Source organism: Cricetulus griseus (assembly GCF_003668045.3).
Source record: "Cricetulus griseus strain 17A/GY chromosome 1 unlocalized genomic scaffold, alternate assembly CriGri-PICRH-1.0 chr1_0, whole genome shotgun sequence".
Classification (NCBI taxonomy): Eukaryota; Metazoa; Chordata; class Mammalia; order Rodentia; family Cricetidae; genus Cricetulus; species Cricetulus griseus.
Window position 1 is genome coordinate 189,748,007 of NW_023276806.1, and position 18,684 is coordinate 189,766,690.

General features: G+C 41.9%; 1 protein-coding gene across 3 annotated transcripts in view; it reads right to left on the reverse strand.

Annotated features, from left to right (window-relative positions):
- The window catches only part of Ttc26 (tetratricopeptide repeat domain 26), a 46,712-nt gene that overhangs the window by 3,867 nt on the left and 24,161 nt on the right, over positions 1–18,684 (reverse strand). For all 3 annotated transcript variants that reach the window (XM_027391480.2, XM_027391479.2, XM_035451011.1), the window contains 7 exons: positions 18,039–18,092; positions 16,305–16,368; positions 13,198–13,286; positions 12,017–12,100; positions 10,606–10,675; positions 3,294–3,400; positions 23–156 (listed from right to left, as the gene is read on the reverse strand). In XM_027391480.2, coding sequence (XP_027247281.1) covers positions 23–156; positions 3,294–3,400; positions 10,606–10,675; positions 12,017–12,100; positions 13,198–13,286; positions 16,305–16,368; positions 18,039–18,092 — 602 coding nt within the window. The remainder of the gene's footprint in view (positions 1–22; positions 157–3,293; positions 3,401–10,605; positions 10,676–12,016; positions 12,101–13,197; positions 13,287–16,304; positions 16,369–18,038; positions 18,093–18,684) is intronic.

Here is an 18,684-nt window from a genome sequence, read left to right on the forward strand (position 1 = left end):
CTCTGTCCTTCGGCTTACTTACTTGGGCTCTCTCCCAGCTAGAATCATCTGGAAAATGCCCACACAGGCACCTCTTTTGCCTTCCCAGTATTCGGGGTTGGGATCCAGCCTCTCTAGGACATCAAAAGCCTTGGCTGAATAGTAGAACTGGCCCATCTGCACAAAAGAAAGCATGGTGGTAGCATTGACATTTAGTCAAGAGGCAGAATGGAATAAAATATACAGAGTACAGAACAGAATAGAACAGGATGAAACAAATGCACAAAAAAAACATTTTGAGGTAGCAACTTAGGTACATTTCAATTCCTAGCCAAAATGAGAACCACAGTTTAAGTGCACAGGATTCTTTAAAGCCATACACCCTTACTTTCTGTGATAGAACAATTTGTCTACATATTGTTGAAGTATGCTGCTGCCATCAAGACATTTCTTATTTCTTCTAGTTCTATTCCAGTCTTTTGAGAAACTGAAGGTATTTTTCAAGTCTCCTCAATATATTACCCTAACCCGATCATCTTTTCCCAATTATCCTAAATGCTTAGAATGCCCAGGCAGTGACAATTCTAAGCACAAAATCTCCAAAGTCGTTTTGGCAGACATCTTTCGCAAAGACATGACACATTCCCTCGGCCTCATGACACATGCTGATCGCACCTGAGATGGCTCTGGCGTCTCCTAACTGCAGGGTGTTCCTCTTCACTCTTTGGTGTGGTTACTCTTCCTGCCTACTTCTCAGCCATTGGTCAGTTCCTTAAACCTACACTGCATTCTCAGCTTTATACTTCAGAGAAAGCACAGATAAGACCCTTCCTTTGCCCCGCCTTTCTTCCTATCTCACAAAACAAGTGCTCCTCTTCTCGGGGTTAACCTTTCTGTCTTCACATTTCTTTAAGATATGTAAAATAACACACATGTAGAGCAATGTGTGAAACATGCACAGCTTTTCTGTGTATGAATATAAGAGGAACAACTACCCAGGTCCACACAGTGTGAAAACAAGACCTTTAGCATATCACTTCCCAATGAAGCCTGCCTCTTCCTCACTCAGCAGCAACTGCTACTCCCACCTCTAGGCTCAATTCTTGCTTTCTTTATACTTTTGTCTTCTACCTCTACATCTTTTGAAACTATTTTTAAATTTTGTGTTGGGGGAGTAATGTGTGCTATAGCATGTGTGGAGGCAGAGGAAAACTTGTGGTATTCAGTTCTTCCCTTCCATGTGGGTTTGCGTGCTTAGAGGAAAGTAACTGCCTGCGAGAGGTCTCACGGCCCCTCTCTGCACCCTCTAAATGATGTAAGCAACAAGTCTGCCTCTCATAATTGTACCTACATGAAATACTTTTTTATTGTGTGTCTTCAATTTGATTCAAAGTTTTAACATTCATCTATATTATTATATATAGCACTAATTAGTTTTTTGTTTATCTTAGGTATTTTCTTTTTATGTTTTTATTTGTTTGTTTACCTGCACACATGTCATGGCAAACATGTGGAGGTCAAGGACAACCTGTGGGAATTGGTTCTCTCCTTCCATCATGTGCATTTCAGGGATCACACTCAGGCTGTCAGGCTTGGCAGCAGGTGCCTTGCCCAGAGAATGACCTCATTGGCCAAGTTGTCGTTTATTTTATGTATAGAGGTCTTTTGTCCACATTCATCTCTGTGGATGCCTGGTGCCCACGAATGTCAGAAGGAAGTATCAAACCCCGAGACTGAAGTTACAGATGGTTGTGAACACAGTGTGGCCGTAAATCAAACGTGGGACCTCTGAAGAGCAGCAGCGAGTGTCCTTAACTGCTGAGCGACTCTCCAGCCATTAGCATCCCCAGTTCTATGTTTTTTATTTTTATCTATGTGTGTAGCTTTTGAGTCTGTCCTGGAACTCTCTCTGGAGACCAGATAGCCCTCAAACTCACAGAGATCCGCCTGCCTCTGCTTCACGAGTGCGGGGATTAAAGGCATGCACCACCATCGCCCGGCCAAGGATGGTTTTTATATATGTTATAAAACACAAAACTGTTTCCTTTCTTTCTTCCTTCCTTTTTTTCTTTTCTTTCCTCCCTCCCTCATTCCTTTTTTTTTTTTGGTTTTTCAAGACAGGGTTTCTCTGTGTAGCTTTGGAGCCTGCCCTGGCACTCGCTTTGTAGATCAGACTGGCTTTGAACTCACAGAGATCCGCCTGCCTCTGCCTCCCGAGTATGGCTGAAACTGTTTTCTTTACTCAGCATAATGTATATAATGTTTCTTATTAATTTGGGTATCAGTTTGTTTTCAATATAATCACCCTGAAAAAGTAGGGATCCCTCCAAATTTGGTTTGGATATTGAGATTGATGATGCCCACCCCCATAAGAAGTATAAAAATATTTATCTGTAGAATAGAACACAGAGTCTTGAGCATGGTAGGCAAACACTCTACCACAAACCTATATTCACAGCGTCACAACTGTGGGCGGGAGGGAGGGAGGGGCGAGAGACTGAGAAAGCAGGAAAAGGGGTGTGTGTGTGTGTGTGTGTGTCTGCCCGTGTGCCACAGTGTTCACATGGAAGCCAGACAACCCTCAGGAACTAGCTGTCTCCTTCCACCCTGTGGGTGTCAGGGACTGAACTCACATCATCGGGAGTCTTGGTGGCAGGTCATCTTGCCAGCCCTTAACTTCTGTTTCTGAGAGCTTCGTTTTTCTTTTTCTTTGAAACAGGATCTTTCTATGTAGAACTGGTTGTTCTTGAAATCATTGCATAGCCCAGGCTGCCTCCAAACTTGTAGTGATCCTCCTGCCTCTGCTTTCCAAGTGCTGAGATCAGAGGCATGTTCCACCAAACCCAGCTAGTCAATCAGTCCTCAAATGCTGATGGTGATCCCTAATCTGTTTCCAGTGACATTTCTCAAGTTTCAGTCCGTCAGCTAAATAGATTGCAGCTGAGATTTCATGGCCTTAGAAATTAGAGGCCTCTTTCTAAATCATTGTTTTATATGCAGATGAGACTCTAGCCTTGACTTCACATAATTAATAAAAAGGATGACAATCTAGCTGGGCAGTGGTGGCACATGCCTTTAATCCCAGCACTCAGGAGGCAGAGGCAGGCCGATCTCTGTGAGTTAGAGGTCTACAGAGTGAGTTCCAGGACACATCCAGGGTTGTTACACATAGAAACCCTGTCTCAACCCCCAACCCGCCAGAAAGGCAGGGGTGACAATCTTCTCACCAATAGCTAGTCAAATCTCTAGGACTAATATTTAGCCGATGAAATGTGAGCTGATCCTGTTTTCTCTTTCCTGTCACCCAAACTCACCTTGTAACAGTCATTAGCAATGAGCTGTAAGAGGCTGAAGGACTCGCCAGAAGTTTCCATCTTGAGATAAAGTTCCCAAGCTAGTCTTGGTTTTTTATTCATGATATCTACAAAAGGAAACAATTATGTCATTTATTATTTATTTATGAGTGTCTCAAGATAGTACCTAAGCTGTAGCTCAACATAAGCCTCCAGCCTCAGCCTTGAACCTCTCAAGTGATGGGATTATAGGAGTTCGACTACAATTTTTAAACTTAATTGTGTGTGTGTGTGTGTGTGTGTGTGTGTGTGTGTGTGTGTGTGTGTGTGTGTACCCTTGGAAGCCAGAAGAGGGCCCTGGAGCTGGAGTAATAGAAGGCTGTTAGCTGACTGGGTGCTGGGACTTGAGTTCTGTTCTTCTGCAAGAACAACAATCACTCTTAACCATCACTTCAGGCCCCAGACTTAAGCTTTTTAAATGTTTAAGAAAGAACTCCTTTATGGTACCATTCTATGGACTTGGATTTAAATACCCAAATACAAAGTGGTGATTGCTGCCATGTAATAGGCTCCTTACCAGAATGAGATCAAACTTAAATTACTTAAGACTTACAAAATTATCTTTTAGACTGAGTTGATTTCTAGAAGTTTCAATTTTGCTAAAAAGTATAGTCATTATTCATTCAGTCCTGCTCACAATTTCACCCTCATAGAATTGGACTGCTAGCCAGATGTGGTGGTCTATGCTTGTAATTCCAGCTTCCAAGGGATTAGGATTGGAAGTTCAAGGCCAGCCTGGGATACAGAGCGAGACTTTGTACCACCAATGAAAATAATATGTAATTGCTAAAAATCTCCTGTGACTACAAAAACTTACTTAACATTTTAGGTATTGTTTGTCTGTTTTTGGTTTTTCCGAGACAGGGTTTTCCCTGTGTAGCTTTGGAGCCTGTCCAGAAACTAGTTCTTGTAGACCAGGCTGGTCTTGAACTCAGAGATCCGCCTGCCTCTGCCCCCAGAGTGCTGGGATTAAAGGCGTGTGCCACCAACGCCCGTCGTTTTAAGTATAGTTTTAAGATATTTATTACCATGTGTGTGATGCTTGTGTTTGGGATTGAGGGGCATGTGCCAGGATACCTGTATGTTGGTTAGAAGACAAATCTGTCAGTTCTCTTCTTCCATCTTTATGTGGGTTCCAGGAGACAAGCATTTACCTACTGAGTCATCTCAGTGGCCCTTGGTGAGTATTTTAAATCTGACTGAATGGTGACAAGGGCTATGCAAGGGACTCTATAGATACAGGCCTGGCACTTGTGTGCCCAGACAAGACACCATGTATAGACTCTGAACTCCCACTGGGTTCTCTTTCCTTCACTTCTATGCTTCCCCTAATTAATATTTAAATTTAACTTAATGGAGCAGCTCTGTTGCACCCTGTTGTCTTTATTTCTTGTGGGCTTTTTAAAAAATAAATTTTGGTTATTTTTATTTTAAAGATTTATGTTGTATTCATGGAACTGGAGTTTTAAACTTGTGAGCTGTCTGATGTAGATGCTGGGATCTAGTCAAGTCCTCTGGAAGAGCTGTGAGTCCTCTTGACTACCAGACCATCTCTCTATCCCAGATTAGCTATTAAAAAAAAAATCACTCTGTAGCCCTGGATGGCCTAGAACTCAATATGTAGGCCAGGATGGCTTTGAACTCACAAAGATCTGTCTCCTAACCAGCTTTATGTAACTCATTTCTTTTAGACAAGGTCTGCTATATCCCAGGCTGACCACAAACTCCTCATGTAGCCAAAATTTACCATGGAGCCAAGGATCGCCTTGAATGTCTGATCTTTCTGACTCCCCCTCAAGTGGTGCTGTATTTTTGATTTTTTTTTTTAATTGGCACTCCAAAGAATCTAAGTAGACCTATACGTGTTGTTCTCCTGGTCTCCGCCCCCTGAATGCTAGCATTGTTTAGGTTATCTGGTATGATGTCAGTCTCTCTTCAGCTGGAGATGACGTAGCTCCTCTCTTTCTTACTGTTCACCTTTCCATTTACTTTACTCCCTGACATTCTTTTTCTGTTGCTCAAACTCATTGCCAGTCTTACGCAGTTTATTTCCCCTCTGTCCCTACCATAATAACTAATATCATAGCACACAGTGCACTATTTTGTTCCTTTATTCCCCTAAAATTATTGGAATTGAAGAGGCAGTTGCTTTCAGTTGACTACTGCTGCATTTTCATGGTGGGCATATCCATTGGTTAGAGTTGTTTCTTCAGTGAATCTACTCTCAGAGCAGAGCTGCATATTGGGCCTGGTGCTCTGAGCATGTGGGCTGAGGTTTTAGCTGCTGAGCTACACTCTAGGACCAGAAAGGAAGAAACAACATTGACACTGAAGTACTCTCATTGAAAGAATACAAGTGATTGAAAAACAAAATCCAACCAAAAACACAATCACAGATGTGCAGATCCCGATGCAGAGGCAGGTGTGTGACACACACCTTTAGTCCAGCACGTGGGAGGCAGAAAGGCAGATGGATCTCTGTGGATTTGAGGACAGCCTGGTCCATATAGTGAGTTACGTGACAGCCAGAGCTACAGGCTAAGACCCTGTCTTGAAAAAGAAGATTAAAAAAAAAATCAAAAAAGCAAGTCCCAATGCAAAAACATAAAAATCTTGAAAAATCAAGACAATACAACTAGTCTTAAAAATTAATAATTTCACAGTCATGAAGTCTGGTAAGAGGAAAATGAATTAGATGAAATCCGGGACAAAGAATTCCAAAGAACAAATGGGAGAACATTCCTTGAAATCAATGCTGGCACAGTAGTTAAGAGCACTAGCTGCTCTTCAGAGGACTCAGAAGGTGCCCCACAACTGTCTGTAACTCCAGTTCCAGGGGACCCAATGCCCTCTTCTGTCCTCTACAAACCCTGCATGCAGACTGTACACACCCATGCACATAAAAGAAAAAAGATTTTTAAAAAGACCTAAATTGGCTGGGCAGTGGTGGTGAATGCCTTTAATCCCAGCACTCGGGAGGCAGAGGCGGAAGGATCTCTGTGAGTTCGAGACCAGCCTGGTCTACAAGAGCTAGTTCCAGGACAGCCTCCAAAGCCACAGAGAAACCCTGTCTTGAAAAACCATAAAAAAAGCCTAAATTGTTAAAATAACATCAAATTTAAAAGTCAAAGCAAGATATGAAAGATGAATTCATAAGAAGAAATACTAGAAAACTTAACTTGAAGTTTTGTAGGTGAAAAATTCAATAAGCCATACAAAAACACAGTGGAATGCCTAGCCAGTAGAATGGATCAAGGGGAAGCCAGTATCAGGATTGGGGAGAAAGTGATAGCTATTCTTGTTATCAACTTGACTACATCTGGAATCAACTCAAACTCAAGATTCTGGACATAACCATGAGATGTTTTCTTAATTGTTTATTTGAGGCCAGAAGACCCACCCCAAATGCGGGCCACATCTCAGGGTAGCAGCCTATATAGAAACACTTGGGAGGAAGCTTTGATTTTGCCTGCTTGCCCTCTCTCTCACTGAGCTCATCTGCCCCACGGCTGATGCATTCATTCCTTTGCCTATACTAGAACCAACCTCCTGGGATTCCAACATAGACTGAAGCTCAGTGGCTCTCCAGGAATCCTCAAGGATGCCGTGACATATTGGGGACTGAATAGCTATCGAGTCAGGGCCTTCCCATCATGAGATTGCCATTGTTGGACTATCTGGACCCCAGCCTGTAAGCCAGTATAGCAAATTATATATACATACGTGTGTGTGCATTAAGTGTGGGTGTGTGAGAATGTGTGTACACATTCTCAGTTTTGTTCCGTAAGAGAAAAAAGGATTAATACGATGAATCAGAGCAGTCATATAACAATAAAAATGAAATATTAATGGAAGATGAAGAAATGAGACATATGGGACATGATTAAAAGATTAAATATATATGATTCATGGGAATAAAACTGAAGACAATGGCACAGACATATACTCAATTAGATCACAGTAGGAAAAATGTGAAAATCTAGGGAAAGAAATGTCCATCCAGATATAGTGGGCTTTTAGAATGCCAAGAATATAGGTCCAGAAAAGATTCTCCTACATCATAGTTAAAATACTAAACACATAGGGTCCAAAAGAACATTAGAAGCTTCATGCGAGAACCATGAAATCATATGTAAAGACAACCCCATCAAACAAGAGTAAATTTTGTCACAGAAATTCTAAAGGTCAGGAATGCATGGAAAGATATATTTCAAATTCTCAAAGACAATAATTGCCAACCCAGATTATTATTTTCAGCAAAACTATGCTTCATAACTGAAGAAAGAAACTTGCCATTATAAATATAAAATAAAAAGAATTTATGGTCACTAACACAAAACTGTAAGAGGATGGAAGGAATTATACAACTTGAGAAGAAATAAACACATCCATAAAGGCACAGGAAAGAACAAACCATACAAGAATGGTAAATAAACAAAAAAGAAAACCTATAGCAAACATTATACTAAATTGGGAAAACTCAGACTTGCCACTAAAACCAGGAATGAAATCAAGGTGTCCATTTTCTCCATCCTTTAAAATATCTCCCCATATGTTAAAACTTTCTCTACTCTTAGTCAACGTAGTCCTTGAATAATTGCTAGAGCAGTAAGACAAGAGAAACAAATAAAACAACAGTAATAATAAAGAAGTCAAAGTGTCCCTACTTGAAGATGCTATGATCTCATACATTGGAAACTCTAAAAATTCTACCAGAAAACTTTCAAAGTTGAGGAACCCTTTCTACACTGTACAGGAAAAACAGTAGCTTTTCTATATACCAATAGCAAACTTGCCAAGAAAGAAATCAGGGAAACAATCCATTTATAATAGTTTGAAAGACAGCACAACAACAACTGGTAATAAACCTAACCAAGGAAGGAAGAGACCCACACAATGAAAATTTAAACAGGAAAGAAATAAGGACACTAGAAAAATGAAAGAGCCCGCAACAAATTAAGTCAGCAAAATAAAAATGGCTATTTTACCAAAAGCAACATACAATTTCAATGTAATTGCCATAAAAGATTCAAATGACATTCCTCACAATAACAGAAAAAAATGCTAAAATTCACATGACAACAAAAAAGTACAGACATAAGAGCAGACATATAACTCAATGGAACAGGAAAAAAGGACACACAATTATATTTATGGCCACCTGAGTTTGGCAAGGGTTTCAAAACATAAATTGGGGAACATAAAGCCTTTTCAACAAATGGTGCTGGGGGAGTGGACACCCACATACAGAAGAACGAAATCAGATCCCTATCTGATGGGGGACGTCCTTCTGTAGGTTGTGAATATATGTTTCTCTTATTGGTTGATGAATAAAGCTGTTTCAGCCAATGGACAGGCAGGATGTAGCCAGGCAGGAAGTATAGGCGAGGCTACTGGACTTGGAGAATTCTGAGAAGAGGAACACAGAGAGTGAATCACCAAAGAGACACCATGTAACTGCCAAGAAAGCAAGAGCCTCAGGCATCAACAGTAAGCCAAGACCATGTGGAGATACATAGATTAATAGAAATGGGTTAACAATTAAGAGAGAGCTGGTCAATAAGAAGCCTGAGCCATAGGCCAGTTTATAATTACTATAAGCCTCTGTGTGTTTATTTGGAACTAAACAGCTGTGGGACCTGGTGGGACAGAAACTGCAGTCTACACCTATCTCTCACTCTACTTAAAACTACGGATCAAAGACCTTAACCTAAGAGTTGAAACTCTGAAATTGTTAGAGGAAATCACAGGGAAAATGCTACAAAGACAGTAGCATAGGCGAGGTCTTTCTCAAAAGCATTCTAACAGCTTACTAACTGAGGCCAAGACTTAACAAGTGGGATTTCGAGAATTGAGAAGCTTCTGTGTGGCCTGAGAACCATCTGAGTGAAAGAGCAGCCTACCGCAAGGGCAAAATTATCCGTAAGTTACATGTTGGTGGAGGATCACTGTCTGGGATACGCAATGTGAACAGCATATCTGATGGAGGGTCGCTGTCTGGAATATGCAAATAACAACCAACAAATGGGCTAAGAAATTAACAGTTCTGAAAATATAAAGTATAATCACCAATAAGCATGTGAAAAATGTCCAGCAACCTTAGCAGTCAGAAAAATGAAAATTAAATCACATGAGATTCATCTCTTCCTGTCAGAATGGCCATCAAGCAAAACAAGTACAGAGACTGTGGAGAGAAAGGGACTAAACACCATTGGTGGAGATATAAATTAGTCCAATGGTACAAAAGTCAGTTATCAAAGTGCCTCAAGATCTTAAAATAGTGGGGTTGGGTTAGAGTGTTACAGCACTGGCCTGCCACACACCAGGCCCAGGTTTGATCCCTAGCACCACAAAACAACAAAACAAGACTGCCTAAAACAGAACTACACTGTGCCTCCAGGTCTTTATACCACAGACACTTGCACACCTATGTTGATTTCTGTACTATTCATAACAGTCATGCTAGGGAAATAGCCCAGGTGCCCACCACCAGATGAATAGATAAAATATGATGTACACACACACACACACACACACACACACACACACACACACACACACACACAAAGAACAATGAAATTATATAATGCTTTAGAAAATATGTACAACTTGAGAGCATCATATTAACATATGAAAACTCAGACAAATAAGCCTCTTTTCTTATTTGTGAATCTTAGGTTTATACAGAGTCACAGAACCATTGGCTATCAAAGCAGAAGGGAGGTGTGGAATGGAGGGAACTGTGGGGATATGTGGGGTGGATATGTATGTCAAAGTAAGATATACTTGAAAGTGTCTTGATGAAACCTGCACTATGTATAATGACTATGCAAAAAATCTGAGAAACGAGGAAAAGATATGAGAGACTTATTACAGGTTACCAATGAACAAAAATTACACTTTGGCATGCTGTTACTTTTCCAGGCTTGAAAAATGAAAAGATAAAACCAGTGTGATAGCACCATTTCTCTAATGGACTGGAACACAGAGTCTGAAAGCTTTACTAAAGCTAAAAGAACCTGACATCTTGCTTCAATAGCAGCAGCATGTCAGTGTGGAATGGTGGAACTAATCATGGGTGACGTTACATAGCACATCCGCACGGCAGCTCTTACTGAGGAACATAAATAACCCTTTGTTATTTGAGTGTCTACTCATTCTGCAGAACACAAAGAAGTGTAGAAAAAATGCTTAATGTGATTTCCCAACAGATTACATAACAGGAAAAAAAAAAAAAAAGAGGATCCTTGTAATGTTGAGAAAGAAAACTTACAGCATCGAGCTAACCAGCTGAGGTAGATGTAATCATTTTTCAGCTTCTCACTTTGGATCAAGAGGAAAACCTATGAGAGAAAAGAAAGGGAACAAACATGAGGCTGGGTAAACAATAAAAACATATTTATCAACTAGAGGCTGCTGATACTGCAGCCTTATATTTAATAGCAAAATGGAAGTTAAATGAAAACATTTTTATAAAGTCTGCATGTTGATTGACACTGTACTTTTTTTTTAAATTTTATTTATTTATTTATTTATTTATTTATTTATTTATTTATTTATTTATTATGTATACAGTCTTCTGCCTGCATGCAGGCAGACGGCACCAGATCTCATTCAAGGCGGTTGTGAGCCACCACATGGTTGCTGGGAATTGAACTCAGGACCTCTGGAAGAACAGTCAGTGCGCTTAACCAGAGCCATCTCTCCAGCCCGACACTGTACTTTTAAAGATTTACTATTTATGTGTATTCATGTGAGCCTGCTTGAGTTTATGCACACCATGAACACAAAAGAGCCCACAGAAGACAGAAAAAGGTGTCAGATCTCCTGGAATTTGGATTACAGGCAGTTGTAAGCCACCACATAGGTGCTGGGAACTAAAGCCTGGTCTTCTGTAAAAGCAGTAAGCGCTCTTAATGGTTGAGCCATTGCTCCAGCCTGATAACATACTTTTTAATGTACCCCACAATGAAACAAATTAAAACTATTCATTTACTCTGTGTGCGTGTGCTTGCACACATAGGAATACACGGTAGATGTGTAATGCGACGTACATTTGGAGAACGACTTTCAGAAGTTGCTTCTTGCCTCCCACCTTGCTGAAACAGGGCCTTTCATTTCGCTGCTGCAAGTGCGGCATACCCCAAGCTAGCTGGCCTGCAAGCTTCCAGGTACTTCTGTGTCTGTCTCCACTCTACAAGAGTGCTGCCACAGCCAGCTTTTTTTATGTGGGTTTTAGAGATGAATGTGGGTCACCAGGCTTGCAAAGTTAGTTCCTTAACCCACGGAGCCATCTCTCTGGACTGTTTTGGCTTTTTGAGGCAAGGTCTTGGAATATGTAGTTTAGGATTCTGTGCTACTGAGTGCTGGGTGCACAGGAATGGGGTACCAGTCCCTAGTAAATCAACCTATAATGGTCCTTTACCCTCCGCCATTTTATTTTAGTGAAAAGAAGTTAAGGATGCTGTTAGATCCTTTACAAGCAGGCACCTTGATACGTGGCATTATGTTTTGTTTTTTGTTGAGACAGGGTTTGTGTGTGTAGCCCTGCATGTCCTGGAACTCACTCCACAGACCAGGCTGGCCACAAACTTACATGGTCCACCTGCCCGTCTCCTGATTAAAGGCGTGTGCCACACAGGCCGTTTTAAAGATCGAGCGAGCGAGCTAAAGCAAGCACTCACCTCTTCCCCCTCACTGGTGTTGCCTGTGGCAGCTTTGGCTTGGGCATAATTAAAGTTAAAGATGTCATCATTGTAGAAGTAACTCTGAAAAATGAGCCAAGAACAGGGCACACTGAGTATTAACATGGAAAATATAAAATCATCAGCTATGCTGACTAAAAAATAATCTAAAGTTTATTATTGCTGGGTGGTGCCACACAGTTTTAATCCTAGCACTCAGGAGGCAGAGGCAGTCAGAACTCTGTGGGTGTGAAGTCAGCCTGGTCTACATAATGAATTTCAGGCCAGCCAAAGGGACAAAGTAAGTGTGTGTGTGTGTGTGTGTGTGTGTGGTGGTTAGTGGGGTAATGTCTGTTTGTGTGAGTGAGTGTGTGTGATGGTGGTGGTGGTTAGTGGGGTAGTGTGTGTGTGTGTGTGTGTGTGTGTGTGTGTGACGGTGGTGGTGGTTAGTGGGGTAGTGTGTGTGTGTTGAGTGTGTGTGTGTGTGTGTGTGTGTGTGGTGGTTAGTGGGGTAGTGTGTGTGTGTGTGTGTGTGTGTGTGTGTGTGTGTGTGGTGTGGTGGTTAGTGGGGTAATGTGTGTGTGTGTGAGTGTGAGTGTGTGTGATGGTGGTGGTTGTTAGTGGGGTAGTGTGTGTACCACCGCACATGTGGAGGTCAAAGGACAATTTTGTGGTGTCAGCTCTAGCTCTTTCCTTCTGCCTTTACATGAGTTCCTGGAATTGAACTCAGGTCACCAGGATTTTGAAGTAAGTTTGCTGCCCCCATAGAAATACTCTTAAGTAATTAAGCCAGGTGTGGTGGCACACACCTCTAATCCTTGAACTTGGAAGGCAAAAGCAGGTGCACCTCTGAGATAGAGATTTATATTAATTCCATCAGAGAAAGGGGGCTAGCTACAAAAGTGTAACTTTTGGGGCAGGGGCTGCTATTGTTTTTGTTTTTGAGACAAGGTCTTACCGTGTAGCCCTGGTTGTCCTGGAACTTGCTCTGTAGACCAGAGTGGCCTTTAACTCACAGAGGCCAGCCAACCTCTGCCTCCTGAGTGCCGGGATTAAAGGCATGCACTACCATGCCCGATTTGGCCTTAAACTCTTAATTCTCCTACTTCAGCCATCATTCCCATCTAACACAGCATGTAAAGTGTTTCATATATAAAGTCACAAAGATGATTCATACTGACCTTAAAAGAGTTGAGGTAAATCAAGACATCATCAAATTGCTTAAGCAGGAAGAAACAGGAAGCCATGCACTGCCTCCCTGGTATCGTATCTGGAATGGGGTTAAGCAGAGGGAGAAGAAACGGTAGAGACCCATGAAACCAGAAGGTGTCTTTAGTTAAAATCAGCATTCCTGTAGAATTTAGAAATAGGAATGCAGCTGGGCATTGGTGGCGCCTTTGATCCCAGCACCAGGAGGCAGAGGCAGGTGGATTTCTGTGAGTTCAAGGCCAGCCTGGTCTCTATAGGGAGTTCCAGGACAGCCAGGGATACACAGAGAAACCCTGATTCCCAGGACCTCTAAATGCTGATTTTGAAATTATAGATCCTGCTGGCCCCAGGCTCTAGGGTCAACTTCCAGAGTCCAAAAGAAACACATCCCCTGTGAGTATACTGGCTTTGGTATTCCCTAGACTGCCTTTATGGGGCTTTGGTTTATGCAACTGGTATTGACCTCAACTCAATCAATGTGGTCCGGTCTCCACACTGACCTGTCCAACACAACAACTTTACACCTCCAGACTCAAGCAGAGAACTAATGTGCCGTGGACCTGCCCGATGCTGATCTGACCTAGCATTCATCTTACACTTCTGTTTAAGACAGCAGATGCTAGCATGGCCCCATCCATACCATGACGTTCCAAAGACTCCGTGCTGCTCAAGATTTGTTATAGTCTACCATGCTCCAACATCTATTTCTGGATCATGCTCAAGGTCTGTGTGTCCCAACAGACTAAGCCTCACAAAGGCAGGGATTCCTGTTTTATTTGCTGCTACATCTCTAAATTTTTGTTGTACAAATCAAAAAATGAAGTAGGGAAAAGAAATACTATTCAAAAAATAGTATTGGGGAAACATTTGTGAATCTCCTGGGGCAATTTAAAAAGTGTTAACCATCAGTTCAGCAGCACACATTTTTTTTTTTTTTTTTTTTTTTTTTTTGCTCTGTAGACCAGAGTGGCCCGGAGCTCAGAGATCCATCTACCTCTGCTTCCAGAGAGCTGGGACTAAAAACACCATCCCCAACAGATTAAACGTTTTTAATGGGGATGGGGTGAGAACACAGTATAACTTTAAAATCTATCAAAAAAAAAATCTATCAGGCTGGCAGAGGTGGTGCCTGCCTTTAATCCCAGCATTGGGGAGGCAGAGGCAGGTGGATCTCTGTGAGTTTGAGGCCAGCCTGGTCTACAAAGCTACACAGAGAAATCCTGTCTCAGAAAAAAAAAATCTATCTATCTATCTATCTATCTATCTATCTATCTATCTATCCCCCCTCTCAGATTTATTTATTTAATTTATATTTATTGATTTATTTATTTTTGGTTTTTCGAGACAGGGCTTCTCTGTGTAGCTTTGGAGCCTATCCTGGCACTCGCTCTGGAGACCAGGCTGGCCTCGAACTCACAGAGATCTGCCTGCCTCTGCCTCCCGAGTGTTGGGATTAAAGGCGTGTGCCACCAATGCCCGGCCTTATTTAATTTTTAAAGATTTATTTATTATGTATACAGTTTTCTGTCTGCATGTGTCCCTGCATGCCAGAAGAGGGCACCAGGTCTTATTACAGATGGTTGTGAACCACCATGTGGTTGCTGGGAATTGAACTCAGGACCTCTGGAAGAGCAGTCAGTGCTCTTAACCTCTGAGCCATCTCTCCATCCCTCATTATTTATGTATGCATGTATGCCTGCAGGCCAGAAGAGGGCACCAGATCTCATTACAGATGGTTGTGAGACACCATGAGGTTGTTCGGAATTGAACTCAGGAATTCTGGAAGAGCAGCCAGTGCTCTTAACCACTCTATCTCTCCAGCCACGCCCCCTTCTCTCTTTAAAATCTTTAAGATTTTATTTTTGTGTATGTGCGCATATTTGGGTGTGTGTGCAGATGCCCACAGAAGTCAGAGAAAGGTATCAAATTTCCTGGAACTAAAGTTACAGACAGTTGTGAGTGGCCCAAAGAGTGCTGGGAACCAAACTCCAGTCCTCTCTGCTAGGAGAGGACTCTGTATACATAATAAATAAATCTTTAAAAATTAAATAAGGCTGGGCGTTGGTGGCACACGCCTTTAATACATGCTCTTAACCACTGAGCCATCTGTCTCTCCTCTTTTTAACGGCCTCTTATTATTTTTAACATTTAGAGTATGTTTTATTATATTTATTTACACATTTTGAAATGTGTGTATATGAGTGTAGCCATGAATCTGTCATGGTGTCCATGCAGAGGTCAGAGGACAAGTTATAGAAGTTGTCTCTCCTTCTACCACTAAGTTTGGACAAGGAAACTCAGGTCGTTAGGTTCAGTGGCAAATGTCTTAACCCACCAACTCAGCTCAAAGGCCTTTAATTTTAATTTTTTCTTTTTTTAAATGTGTGTGACAAATGTGTTTATATGTGTGATGTGTAGGCATGTTTGTCTGTGTAGATACCACAGTATTCACGAGGGGCTAGAGGACAACCTCACATGCCGTTCCTTGCCTTCTAGACTGTTTGAGTCAGGCTCTCACAGTTTGGCTGTATGTGCAGGCTAGTGGCCTGGCAAACTTCCAGGGATTCTCCAGTCTCCACCTCCCACTCACAGATGTCCCCACCCTGTCCTCACTTTCATGGGTGCTAGGGATCCAAACTCAGGTCCTCATGCTTGTATTGCAAATGCTTGACCACTGAGCCATCTGCTCTGAAGCTAGGCTTTGCTGGATGTGGTGGCGCACACCTGTAGTCCCAGCACTCGGAGGCAGAGGCAGGCGGATCTCTGTGAGTTTGAGACCAGCATGGTCTACAGAGAGAGTGCCAGGACAGCCAGGGCTACACAGAGAAACCCTGTCTCAGAAAACAAAAAAAAAAAGAAAAAAGAAAAACAAAAACTAATTTAGACTTACAATTACCAGGAACTAAGGAACAAATTTATTCCTGTTTATTTATGTATTCTGACATCACTCCTCTCCAGTTTCTAACCCCTTGTTTCATAATGAGAAACGTAACACATCCCTAGGCAGTCAGACTCCACTAGTTAACATCACCCAGCTCTAATTATGCATTGTGTTCAAAAGGACAGACCGTAGACATACCACATTCACTAGCTGATCCTCCTACCAACTGGAAAAACTGCTGGGCAATTTTCATATGATCCCTCTGCAAAACAGAAGTGATAAGGAGGAAGCAGGCACAAATACTTTAGTATATTATACTTATAATTACAATGCATTTTCCTGTATGTCATTAACAAACATCCTTGTTTTAAATCTTAAGTTCTTATTAGCTTATTATTACAAGCACCTAGAAAATTACAACTTGAAATTTTGTGAAAAGTAGAGTTAACTATACAAGAAGGAAACCTCAAAATCCCACCCTAAAATCCATGCATTAAATAAATAAATTTATACATTCAACAAATATGTAACACACTTTCTGTGTCTGAACTTTGTACAGAAGCCACAGACATAACAAGGATTATTAGACTAATAAATAACTCGTTTATTTATGCAGTATTTGCTGCTACATGGAGAGACCCAGAGATGAAAGGCTTACTTATTACATTCTTTGTTTCATAAAGAACTTAACTTGCTACATTAACATGGATAAAAACCTTGGTATATCTATTTATCTATCTGCCTGCCTGCTTGCCTGTCTGTTGTTGAGAAAGGGTTGCACTATGCAACCCAGGCTGTCCCTGAACTTGAGATCCTCTTGCCTTGTCCTCCCAAGCCTGTAGTTATAGGTGTATGCTACCATGCACAATAGTGGCCTGCTGTTTAGGCTGCTTGCGTAGTTATAAGAAGCTCTTTAGCCCAGCAGTAGTAGCACATGCTTTTAATCCCAGTACTCCAGAGGCAGGTGGATCTCTGAGATGGAGGCCAGCCTGATCCAGAGTTTCAGGACAAACCCTGTCTCGAAAAACCAAAGAAAAGAAAAGGCTCTTTAAACCAAGCTCTGGGGAGACTGAGGAAGGAGTACTGAAGATTGGTGTGAGCTCAAGGCCATCCTGGGATATAGTTACTATATGAGACCCTGTCTCAAGAAACCAAAATTAAAAAACAAAACAAAAAGCTTTTCTAGTAGAGATGGGGATATATCTCCGGTACGTTAAAAGCTTTTCTAGAGAAAGAATTTTTTCCATTTTCTAGGTACCAAATCCATTTTCCTTTTCTTTTTTCTTTCTCTTTTTTCCACCCTGGTTTTTCGAGACAGGATTTCTCTGTGTAGTTTTGGAGCCTGTCCTGGCACTCGCTGTGTAGACCAGGCTGGCCTCCTATCCTGGCACTCGCTCTGGAGACCAGGCTGGCCTCCTATCCTGGCACTCGCTGTGTAGACCAGGCTGGCCTCCTATCCTGGCACTAACTCTGTATACCAGGCTGCCCTCCTATCCTGGCACTCTCTCTGGAGACCAGGCTGGCCTCCTATCCTGGTACTTACTGTGGAGACCAGGCTGGCCTCGAACCAAATCCATTTTCTTTGTTTATTAGTTAAGAAACAACAGTATGACATGTAAAACAAATCTGTTTCTAATTTAAATTAAAAAAATAGAAAAAAACAAAACAAGAAAATCTTAAGAATAGTTTTTGTAGGGATTCTGGACTAGAGGGTTTAAAGACTTGAAAAAAACTGAAGGACCAAGGATGTGGCAAGTATCTACCATGCCTAAGGGTTTGCTCCCTGGTCCCCCACCTCCAGCAATCAAGTACAGCACCTGCAGAAGAGCCCAGTGACTGTGAGCCTGTTACTGGCTGCACGTCACTGTCCATCCTGGTTTTCACACAACCACAACTTTGCAAAGTATGGGTGACTAATGGTTTCATACTCACCGAACCCATTTCCTGGCCAAGGGCTGCGTTAACAACTCCCTTGAGTATATACTCCTGGAAAACACAATCATGCCATAAACCAGTTGTGTGGGCTCTCCTGTTAGCCCCTTGCAGCAACCCTACTTCACAGGCTGAATTGCCTTTCTCTGTTAGACCCCCAGCTTATAGAACAATGTGGAGTCTGGCTGACTTCTAGCAGACAAGCGCTCATATAGCAGAGTTTATCATTGTAAATGCTCAGTCCTAAGTAGAAAAAACTCTGTGGAGGCTGGGGAGACAGCTCAGTCAGCAAAGGAATTGCCCTGTAGCATGAGGACCCTAGTTAAATCCCCAGGAGCCATGGAAAAACCACCTGTAATCCCAGTGCTGGAGAGGTGGAATTCCTAGGGTCTGACAGGCATGCCAGCCTAACCTGATCAGCGAGCCCCAGGCCAGTGAGCCTCCTTGTCTCAAAGAACAGGGAAGACACTGTTTGTGGAAAAATAACAACTGCACACACATCATGCCCTGTCTCCAGTGTCACAATAACTATGCTATCTGATGCCCACTTATAAGATACTTCCTCTTTTGGAGTCCTGTGGCCTCATCGGTATCCCTTTTTTTTCATTCTTGGCTAGATTTTAATAATACTTTCCTTAGCAGTATC